General features: G+C 38.2%; 2 protein-coding genes across 5 annotated transcripts in view; one reads left to right on the forward strand and one right to left on the reverse strand.

Moving 5' to 3' along the window:
• Window positions 1–370: 370 nt before the first annotated feature.
• Window positions 371–6,925, forward strand: LOC127644724 (dual specificity protein phosphatase 14). Of its 3 annotated transcripts, XM_052128058.1 has the most exons (3): window positions 371–426; window positions 588–693; window positions 4,306–6,925. In XM_052128058.1, exon 3 carries the CDS (start codon window positions 4,314–4,316, stop codon window positions 4,821–4,823), a length of 510 nt encoding a protein of 169 aa, XP_051984018.1. In that variant the 5' UTR covers window positions 371–426; window positions 588–693; window positions 4,306–4,313; the 3' UTR covers window positions 4,824–6,925. The 3 variants fall into 3 exon arrangements, with proteins under 3 accessions (XP_051984018.1, XP_051984019.1, XP_051984017.1); XM_052128059.1 differs by lacking the exon at window positions 588–693; XM_052128057.1 differs by having other exon boundaries at window positions 374–693.
• Window positions 6,926–8,066: 1,141 nt separating this feature from the next.
• The window catches only part of epc1b (enhancer of polycomb homolog 1 (Drosophila) b), a 38,032-nt gene continuing 34,061 nt past the window's right edge, over window positions 8,067–12,037 (reverse strand). For both annotated transcript variants that reach the window (XM_052128049.1, XM_052128048.1), the window contains one exon: window positions 8,067–9,296. In XM_052128049.1, the coding sequence (XP_051984009.1) occupies window positions 9,224–9,296 (73 nt within the window). In that variant the 3' untranslated portion in view covers window positions 8,067–9,223. The remainder of the gene's footprint in view (window positions 9,297–12,037) is intronic.

Consider the following 12,037-nt stretch of genomic DNA (forward strand, 5'->3'; position numbering starts at 1 on the left):
AGAGCATCTTTATATTTTTGATGGGAGTGAAAAAGAGGATGTTAGGGATAGACTTTATGTGCTCCTGTTTTAACTGTTTTTGGTCCTATCAATGATGAAACATTGAAAAATATATATTTTCAACAGACAAAACTCCAGAAAACTCGAGTTGAATAGACTCACAACCTCGTTTTCTTTCCTGCCAAAAAATTTAATATGGCGCTGTGAGCAAGGTCTATTTAGGTATGTTCCTCACCCTAGGTATCACGTAAATCCATTAATCCAAATAATGACACCATTTTATAAATTTATTTTTTGCGAATCTGTCCCTTTAAACTAAACATTTGCAGTACCGCTATATGCCCACTGGGGGCGCCCGCACAGTTACTGAAGACCTTGAATGTTACCGGACAAGTAGCAAATACTGGTGAAGATCGCGTTTGTAATGTAAGAAGTAATATTATTCTATTTGTGTGGAAGAAATACCATCTAGTTGCCTTAAAATACTAGAATACCCATATCCTAAACCTGCGTTATATCCTTGTTAACCAGTGATATTGTTGTTGTCTCCCTGACTGCTTCTGTTCTATTTATAATGCTACTTGCAGCAAAGTCGAGCTGCATTTCTTTACCTATAAAAGAGAAACATACTGTGATTAATCCAGAAAGCCAAAGGAATGGTTGGCGTGCTATCACAGATCTCCCAGCTCTAAGGTAAAGTATAGTTTCAATGCTAAAGATCTCTGCTGTCGCATAGTAGATCTCTGCTGTCGCATAGTATTAGTGTTGTTGTTGTTGTTGACTATTTTAATACAGTGACATGGAGTGCCTTATGTAAACTATTTTAAACATACTGTTTTCAAAATCTTTTGTAATGATTATAAATGTAATTATAATACATTAAATTATTGTAAATGTAAAAAAAATACATTACGGCACTTACAATGGACGTGAATGGTGCCAGTCTACAAAGGTTGAAATACTCAATTATAACATTTATAAATATTAAAATACACTCGCCACAAGTATATCCACAAGACGTAAACATTATAACGTGACATAAAAGTACGTTGTCATGACTGCAAAATCCTCTAATCCTGGCCTTGGCTATAACTTTACACAGGTAGTTAGTAGGTGATATTTTTTCTTCACACTTAAATCATGTTCACTCGTTCTTTACCCAAAAATGAAAATGCCCTCATTATTTACTTAACCTCATGCCGTCCAAGATGTTTATGACTTTCTTCTGCTCAACACAAACATTTTTAGAATAATATTTCAGCTCTTTAGGTCCATTCAACGCTAGTGAATGGTGGCCAGAACTTTGAAGCTCCAAAAAGGAAATAAAGGCAGCATAAAAACAATCCATAAAACTCAAGTGGTCAAAAATGTTAATCCATGTCTTCTGAAGGGAATTAAAGGGTTTTTGGCATGGGTGTCACTTTGTTTTTAAAAGTGGAGGGGGGACTGTTGTCATGAAGTGGCAAAACTCATAAATATTAATTAGGTTATGTGCAGATAATAAGGGTTGAAGAATGCATTGATCTATTAATGAAATTTTGATGCATCGATTACGAAATTTAAGAATTGATTATCATTATGAATTAATACCCAATGTTTACGTCTCATATAACATGAACCATCTTGCAACAGACATGAAGCGAAGCACGTGAGATTATGGGAAAGAAAGTGCACTTTGAAATAAAGTTTATGCAGCTGTGTTCACCTTGTGAACCTATATAAGATCAAATGAATGGATGGATGGATATAGATAGGTAGTTCGGCTTTCTGTGTTATTATTCAAAACTGTTTGCATCCATTGACCAATATAAGTTCATTGTTGTTGCCTTCAACGATTGCGATATGGTAAGATATGTATCTCCATAAAATGTGTAATTTCTCCATAAAACAGTTAAACACAAATTGTGTCAATAAAAAAAATGTCTGTGTCAAAAAAACTGCCATAATAATATTATATATTAATATTATTTTCCACTTTCAATTAGTAATTTTTTTAACTAACCTCAGTCCTGATCATAACTACAAAATATTCATTAATTTTCAGGATTTTAACCCTTTAAATGCCAGTTTGTTTACATAATGCCACTGTTGTTTTTTTACGCACACACATTTCTCAACACGCATACAAAACACACTCTGACATCCATACAAGCACACTCACACAATTTTACCTGCATCATTTATTCAATACGCCTGCAGTGCTCCATAATACAGCAAACAGAAAATAGGAAAAAAGCATGTATTTGCTCCATAGGCTAAACATGAGAAAAATGGTGCCATATGGTGGAAAATATTAAACATTTACATTTTGAACCCAGGGCTCCGGAAATAATTCATGATTGTATGCTTTAATGGCACTGGGATTGAATATTGCGGTTTCAATGGGGACATTTTTGTCCTGAGTGTAACTATTTTGTGTGCACAGTGTATTATAGATGTATTTTAGGAACTGAGTTTGAAATATATCAAAATTCCCCCCAATATACACACGTTTGGCAAAATCTATGCCGTTGGCATTAACACAGCCAAAATGATCGGAAAAACAAAAAATTAAAAAGGTCGCACAAGGGTTAAATGATTGCTGGGCACACATTGGCTGTGAAATAAAACACTCACTGGTTAATTCATTCACTTTAGTGAATGCGATTTCAGACTGTTCCGAAGGGAAATAACCAGTTGGTTACAGTCACCTGTGATTGGTCACAGCCGCGAAAAGATGGGGAAAAAAAAATGGTCTTTCGCGGTGTGTGCCGCAAACAGTCCTTCATTGAAATGTGATTTAATTCTCGTGAACGGGCCGTTTATCCCAAAATGAATAGTGAAGAGTGCCTATTTTTCACCTTCCTGAATCATGGACTTAAAAAGGGTTGACAGGAAATCAAACTCAGATCAGAGATCAGAGTGAGCTTTATCGACAAATATGCTTACAAACAGGGCAAGGAATTCTGGGCTCCATACCTGTATATTGCTCTGGCCCCCTAATCTATTAAAGAAATACAGTTTTGAATTTGTTTTGAGCCCCCTGTACCTTTGGGCTCCTAGAATCATTACCACTTTTCACCCCAATAGCTACAGCCCTGCTTACACATACAAGCTATTTGTTTTGGTGTCAGAAGCTTCCAGTGCACAAACAATACAAAAACAAGACAGAGATAATAAATAAAAAACAAATAGAAAATATAAGTATATATATAAATACACAATAAGACTTTGTTGTGTACAAATACAAATCTGTTATATACAGATAGTGCAAGGGAATGAAATGGCAGAAGATGTAGGATATGTTGAATAACTATAAGTAGAAATAGCCTCTTATTGTTTCTCAATGGGGCAATTTGAACTGTTCATGAGATGGATAGTCTGAGGGAAAAAACTGTTCTTGTGCCTGGCAGTTCTGGTGCTTAGAGCTCTGGAGCGTCAGCCAGAGGGCAGTAGTTCAAAAAGATAATGGGCTGTGTGAATGAGGTCCAGAGTGATTTTCTGACACGTCTGTTTGCATTTTGCTTAGACTGGAAAGAAGTGTGAGTAAGTAGAGCCCATGTGTGTGTGCATGAGACGAGAGAACATCGCCTCCCGCTGTCACTCAGTGACACTGATAAAGTGGTAGGGACATGACCCACCCATAAATGACGCCTATGTTTTTTTGGATGAGAACAGACCAAAATATATCTTCTTTTCACTCTACATCTTTCCATTGCAGTCTTATGGCATGATCATGGTTTCAAGCTCAATTACACTTCCTAGCACTTAATGCATGCTCAAAGCCTTAGATGGCACTAGGAATTGTAATCGATCTTGAAATCATGATTGCCAAAGAGACTGATGATGTCAAGATGTTTAGTAAAGAAGTTATATTTTGGTCACCCAAAACTGATTGTATTGCTTCAGAAGACATGGATTAAACCACTGGTGTCTTATGGATTAAAATGGACCTTTATGTGGCCTTTACTGCTTTTTGGAGCTTCAAAGGTCTGGTCACCATTCACTTACATCGAATGGACCTACAGACCTGAGATATTCTTCTAAATATCTTAGAAATAAAATCATAAACATCTAGGATGGCATGAGGGTCAGTAAAAGATGAGAGAATTTTAATTTTTGGTTAAACTATCCCTTTAACGTTAAATGTTTACGTCTTGTGGCAATACTTTTGAAACTGTGTATTTTAGTGTTTATAGACTGGCCCTATTCACTTCCATTGTAAGCACCTTACTTTAACCACTGTTGAAAATACATTCTGAAATGTATTGAAATGTATATATTATCATCATCATCAATATGTGTATTGATATTGATCTGTTGCAGTCTCTGCTATGATCTCCCAGATCACTCCTTCTCTTTACCTGAGTGGAGTGGTGGCCCTGAACCAATCAGCATTGGCCCACAGAGGCATCACTTTGATTGTGAATGCTTGTTCTGAGTATCCCTGCCCAGAGTTCCACGGGGTGGAATGCATCTGCATCCCTGTAGCGGACCGACCTCATGCCCCTCTGGACCTGCACTTTGACAGTGTCGCTGAGAGGATCCACCAGAACCACACTGGAAGCTCACTAGTGTACTGCTCAGCAGGTAGAAGCAGGTCTCCATCTCTGATCATGGCATACCTCATGAGGTTTGAGGGAGACTCGTTGCTTCAGGCTCATCAGCGGGTTCTCTCTGCACGGCCCTTCATCCGCCCAAATGCAGGCTTCTGGAGGCAATTGCTTCAGTACGAGAGGAAACTGACCAACACCAACAGCATCAGGATGGTGGCCACCTCACAAGGAGTCCTACCAGAGGCCATCCAGGCCACACAGAACTCTTCATTCTGCCTAAATGTATAAGTGAAGACTCACTTATACATGATATTGGCAGCAAAAACTAAGGCTGCTGCCTTACTGCCCAGTCTGTCGATGACATCACAGGCAATGTTTTGTGTATAAAGTTTCTTCATATACTGACGTGATTTTGTATGAGACAAATTAATATTAAACCTATATCAGTGGTTTTGTAATGCAGTATTTTGCATGCTGTCAGGGCTGGACTGGTAATCTGGCATACCGGGCATTTTCCCGGTGGGCCGACGCACTTTGGGTCCGATCAGGGGCGGACTGGCCATCGGGAGAACCGTTATGCAGAACGGACAACAAAACAGTGCTGCGATATGCAGAAACGGACAGCATGATGCATTAATACAGATTTGATGATGCTGGGTTTTGAAGCAGATCTGTAATTAAAATGATACTTTACTGTTAATAAACTGCTTGTTATGATTTCTATACTGATAAATCCACCACAATGGAAAAAACTGCTTATTATTGCTTATTTTGGTGAGGCAAGTGGCTTATTTTGGGCTTGTTTTTTCCAGACCAGGTTGCTTGGTTCTCTTGTGAGATCTGGCAACACTGCAATTGGTATTTCACCCACCTCTTAGTTTAGAGTACTTTAATTTTAAAAATAACTTTTTTAACTGTTCTTTAATTTTGTTCTAACCGGTAAGCTTTTGGAAAGGAGGCTGTAGAACTTCTGAACTGGAACGGAAAAAAAACTTTTTGCACAGCATGAACTGAAATGAAAGACAACTCGTCCCTACCGGAGAAACATACATGCATGTTGTGTTGCGAGCTTACAGTGAGTTGATGTTTTACAGGTACTCATAAGACACCATGGACCACAACACAGCGTAAGTACTGTTGGTGAAAGAAAAAGTCTTATACAAAATAGTCTGTTACTTTGATTACAAATGAATTGCAGAACAGTTGTCCTGTCTAAGTATATCAAAGTAGTACTCACAAAAGTGAAACATTTTGTCATTATTTACTTCCCCTCATGTTGCTCCAAACCAGTAGGCCTATGCTGTTAATTTGTCGTGGAACACAAAAGGAAAAGTTTTGAAGAATCTGTACACATTTCTTTTCCCAACTCATAATGACCACCTCTGTAAACATCATGAAAGTAGTCCAAATAACGTGCGCTATATCCCAAGTCTTCTTAAGCCATACAATAGACCTTTTTATAAGGGATGTTTGGCAAAATTTGCTGTTTTAAAACAAAAAATGGTCACTTTTGTGATTCGTGCAGATCCGAGTTTTTGTTTGTTCGTGTGATTGATTACAGCAGTGGCCAATCACATGCTTTGAAACCACAGTCCTACAGACAGTCCTACAGAGCCAGACTGCTTGATTGATTACAGCTACGGCCAATCGCGTGCTTGGCTACAGCAGCGGATGTACTGTGATTTGTCTTCTGGGGCTCTGAAGAAGCACCACTCGTGAAATGTCTTATTTGTAAACAAACTGAATGACCTGGGACGTGCTAACTGACTGAAGAAGGCATGTTGTTCTTTCACTTCGGCATCGGCATGCGAGTCTATATTGTTTATCAAGGAAAGGGGCGGATGAGCTATTAATGTGTAAAAGCGAATGATGTTTATACACATTAAGTGGCTTTCACATGACTTGCATCAATGCCTCCCATGAACAACATGGCCCAAATTGTTGTGTTGACATTTTTAAGACAATCATGTCAATGTTACCACTACTGCTCAAATCTCGTTGCGATCAGTAAATTGACACGTCAGAACAAATGCCGTTTGCGGTCATTAGCACCTATGAGATTCAAGAGCTTCTAATTTTCTTCAGAAGACTCTATAGCACAAGTGTCATATGGACCACTTCTACAGTTTTTTGTTCTATTGGGACTTTACACTGGGAAAATACACTGGTTTGGAACAACATGAGGGTAAGAAGATAATGACAGATTTTTGGGGTGAACTTTTCTTGTAATGTGATATGATGGGTACCAGACTAACTCAACAAATTATGTAAAAGTTAGCTTGGAAAATGTTTGAGACAGTATAAGCTAAATGTCTCAAATGTGCTGTTTTAACCTTTTAATTCGTGACTGATTAAGTCGTCAAATTTACTTGTATAGCCCTTTTCACAACAGGCGTTGTTTCAAAGCCCCTACTGTGCATGAAATTATGCTATAACAGAAAATAAATGAATTTAATGCCAATAGAAGTTATTTATGTTTAGAACTGTTAGTGGTTAAAATTAGTAAACCAAGTAAGTGTTGTGGGTCAATTATAAAACAAAATTATTTTGCATGAACTATAAGTTCTAATGTTAAAGACATTGAAGTCATCTCGAATGGATTAAGGAAATACACGTAGATATATTGTCCTTTGATTTTGGCCGATGAAGGTTTTAGTTGGTGGTTAATTCAATTTTGATGTACATTTTAAGATAGTACTGTCCCTACTTTGACCAAGTTGATGTAGGTATCGTTCAGTTTGAAGCATACTAGTCCTTTGAATGAATCATTACATCAACGCTGTAATGTTTTTGTTTTTCCAATAACATTTTGTGCCACATAAAGGTCCTGTTTGAACCGCTCCAAGCGAGTTTCGAACTAGGGTCTCTGGCTTGTGAGGCGGGCACACTAGACATTTGTCACCAGTGCGCCTCTTGAGGCCAGGGAGTGAGGTTTACACACTGCACAGCTTCCTACCAGCTGGCTCCCATGACACCATACTCTATACATTTACAGGATACTATAACTTTGCTCTGTAATTTTTCACTCCACCGTGACAGTTTCTGGGATTGAATGAGGCTGAGAGTAGGTCTGAAACCATGAGCGGTCTCTAGACATTGATTACACTTTTGAAATTAATCAAGGGTCCATGGACTATGAACTCAACAATCTATATTTTCCCAATTGCCAGAGCAGAGGAAATGTATCTATGAAGGAAGAAAAGGGCTCTTTTTTTCCCCATAGCAAGGCTCATTGTTTTAAATTGTGTAATTTTTGTGGCACTAAATGGAATAGCAAAAATAGCCCCAGAATACCCCATCTTACATTTGGTCAAACATCAACCTACTTGGCTTTCTTGTGGTTACCTCTACCTATTAATCAGGAGAAAGTATTTAAGCATTGAAAAAATGAATTACTCTAAGGTTTGTCAATTAGCTCGCAAGCAAAGCAAGTGTTCTCGGAGCAGACCACCGGGTAATGGGGAGCTGTATTTTTGGACTAGTAAATTTTGACCGTACACAACAGAGAAATCACTCAGAGATTTGTGCTGGTCAAACACTTAATGCCCTGGGTTTATTAAACATTTTTTCATATAATTTAATTTTTTTTATTAATTCTTCCAGGTGGGACTAATAAAAAACACCTCAAAGATAGATGATGCCATTGGAACGGGCATTTAGATTGTGGTACATACAAACAACTACGAATAGCCTTGAGGTACTGTCCTCTTCACAGAAGAGAGCTCATGCTGGCCCCACAGGAAGGGCGCAACCAAGTCTTACAGCAAACAAAACATTTCATTTTTGTTTGTTTTCCTTATTTTCATATAAAGTGGAATGATAATGAAAGAAACATACTGAGATGTCACTGTAGTCCTCTTCCTTATGAACTTCAGTTAAACACAAACTCGCTCCTCAGCACAGGGGACGTACAATCAGTCATCAAAAACAGGGGTAATGAAAATTTAACAAACTCCAAATTAATCCAAAAGGGAAACCCTCAAATCACAAATGGGCTTTCAGATTCTGATTTTTTTTTAAAAAAAAGACTGAAATCATACAAAAGCAGCATTGATTAAAAAAAAACAAAGAAAAACAAAAAATAGTGCTTGAGTGGAGTGGGAGCAGCCACATGAGAAGACATTGAGAGAAACCCTTGCTGTTTTTTTCCCCAACAAGAGATGTTCACATGAAACGGTTCCAGCTACACACACACACGCAGACACACTGCACAGAAACCCAGGAGGTTACGGTGTATTAAAAAAAAAAAAAAAACACAACAACAACTCACAATAAATAGATAAAACAGCAGGTTTTGCACCATGCATGTGACACACACACACATTCAGCTACACATTCTAACAGTCACACAAACGCCACCTAACATTCACAATCTCTGACACGTACATGAAAAATCACATTGTTTTTCCTTCAGATCACCCCCAGTCCCCCCCAGTGCAAAACATCACAAATGAACAATTTCTGTATTCAAGTAATGTTATATACAAGGGGTGTATTACAAATATTTATGTATATTTCATAATTTACAGATGTTATCTTATTAACAGTAACAAAAACATTTTGAAACAAAAAGAGCATTGCAATTAAGTCCCAACTGATGCCATGGAAACAGCGTCATAGCTGTTGCATTAGCACCTAAAGGAGATGCCTCGGTTGAGGGGTGGTATGACAAAGGTCAAGGGGCGGGGCTACGTAACCTCCATGGCAACTGTTTTGTCTGTTAGACTGTTTAATGGAGGTTTCTCTTGATCGTGATTTTCCCTGTAAGACAAACTGGATTAATGAACATTCTAAACAAATCAGGTGACCTCAAATTCAATCTGTTACTTTTTACTAGTAAATTACACAAATCATTTGCACAAAAACAGCTAAACAATCCCACTACAACACTTATTTTTTAGATGTAAAAACTAACAACAGCATGCCACAGATGATGTCGAAAGAGGCTAAAAGTCAACATGAAACAACGTTTGAAACCATTTCACCATTCCTATAATGTAAAATTTATTGAAACAGGATATGAAATGGGGGGGGGGAAATAGGGCAGGACTTTGATTGTGAAAAGTAACCCGTGGTTGGAGGTAGGGCTGGGCAAAATGGCTACAAAAAGTATATTATTTATAATATTTACCTGCCTTTTGATAACATTTCATATATTTCTTGAAACTTATGTAATTTCAACCAAACAGCCATTGTTTCCTAAACTGAACATGAATGCATTAAAAACATAGTTGAATACGCAGGCATGTTTACAGATTTCCATCAATATCAGCACAAGGAAGAATGATTTAATCATTTTCATATACACTCACCTAAAGGATTATTAGGAACACCTGTTCAATTTCTCATTAATGCAATTATCTAATCAACCAATCACATGGCAGTTGCTTCAATGCATTTAGGGGTGTGGTCCTGGTCAAGACAATCTCCTGAACTCCAAACTGAATGTCAGAATGGGAAAGAAAGGTGATTTAAGCAATTTTGAGTGTGGCATGTTTGTTGGTGCCAGACGGGCCGGTCTGAGTATTTCACAATCTGCTCAGTTACTGGGATTTTCACGCACAACCATTTCTAGGGTTTACAAAGAATGGTGTGAAAAGGAAAAACATCCAGTATGCGGCAGTCCTGTGGGCTGACAATGCCTTGTTGATGCTAGAGGTCAGAGGAGAATGGGCCGACTGATTCAAGCTGATAGAAGAGCAACTTTGCCTGAAATAACCACTGCTACAACCGAGGTATGCAGCAAATCATTTGTGAAGCCACAACACGCACAACCTTGAGGCGGATGGGCTACAACAGCAGAAGACCCCACCGGTACTACTCATCTCCACTACAAATAGGAAAAAGAGGCTACAATTTGCAAGAGCTCACCAAAATTGGACAGTTGAAGACTGGAAAAATGTTGCCTGGTCTGATGAGTCTCGATTTCTGCTGAGACATTCAGATGGTAGAGTCAGAATTTGGCGTAAACAGAATGAGAACATGGATCCATCATGCCTTGTTACCACTGTGCAGGCTGGTGGTGGTGGTGTAATGGTGTGGGGGATGTTTTCTTGGCACACTTTAGGCCCCTTAGTAACAATTGGGCATAGTTTAAATGCCACAGCCTACCTGAGCATTGTTTCTGACCATGTCCATCCCTTTATGGCCACCATGTACCCATCCTCTGATGGCTAATTCCAGCAGGATAATGCACCATGTCACAAAGCTCAAATCATTTCAAATTGGTTTCTTGAACATGACAATGAGTTCACTGTACTAAAATGGCCCCCACAGTCACCAGATCTCAACCCAATAGAGCATCTTTGGGATGTGGTGGAACGGGAGCTTCGTGCCCTGGATGTGCATCCCACAAATCTCCATCAACTGCAAGATGCTATCCTATCAATATGGGCCAACATTTCTAAAGAATGCTTTCAGCACCTTGTTGAATCAATGCCATGTAGAATTAAGGCAGTTCTGAAGGCGAAAGGAGGTCAAACACAGTATTAGTATGGTGTTCCTAATAATCCTTTAGGTGAGTGTATATATGCACCAATAAAAAATAAAAAAAAAAACTATATTTACTACATTTTTTTTTTTTTTTTTTTTTAAAGAACATAATACTGAATTATTATGGCATCCAGTAAAGTTTATTATACAATACTGAATTAATTTACTACTACAACAGTAATATACTGCATCTTTTACGGCCTTATTTACTTCACCTGGAGCTTTTCTTTTAGCCAAACACTGAAAGTGAAATTTGCATTTGACAGTTTACAATGTTCCTCATTACAAATCTGGTGATCCATCTGTTCTGTGATACTGGTGTCGTTTTTATATTTGCATCAAACTTGTAGCAGTTATAAATGTTTGGAATTGCGTAAATGTGTGAACTTGCAGCACTTTGTTTTCAGGTCTCAGAGCAGTTTGCATGCATTGTTAAAGCAGAGTATGAGCCCAGTGCATGCAGAGAACAGCATGCCACCCATTAGGCCCTTTCCCACTGGCGGTCCAAAAGCCGTTTTAGGTACTTTTCCACAGCACTAGTATTTTTTTGTTGATTTTGCACCTGAAGAACTCTAGTTCCTCAAAGCTATTTTAGCGGACATTTTTAGCTCCTAATTTTGGGGTCTATAGGGACTGTGGCAGACTACGTGGTGCTGCAACCTGTGATTGGTCAAAAACCTAAGACATGCAAAGCATTGAGAAAGGAGCGGTGTCCGCAGCCACCATTAGTAAACAAACTAGCTGCCAGCCTGCTACTCAGGAGGATTGTGCTAATTTTACAAATGCCTTCACAGAAATAACAAAGTATCTAAAGAGAATCATACCTTTCGTGTGTGACTTTATCGAGAGAAATGCTTAAGAGTTTACATCACATCTGTAAATTGACTGGAGAAAATATAGTGATTTCTGGATTACTACATAAAGATTTTTTCCAGGAAAGATGGACATAAATAATCAGATGTTTTTCGAGAGTGGGTAATTGAACTTTATTATACACTAAAACGTCATTA

This window comes from Xyrauchen texanus, chromosome 6, assembly GCF_025860055.1.
Source record: "Xyrauchen texanus isolate HMW12.3.18 chromosome 6, RBS_HiC_50CHRs, whole genome shotgun sequence".
Taxonomy (NCBI): Eukaryota; Metazoa; Chordata; class Actinopteri; order Cypriniformes; family Catostomidae; genus Xyrauchen; species Xyrauchen texanus.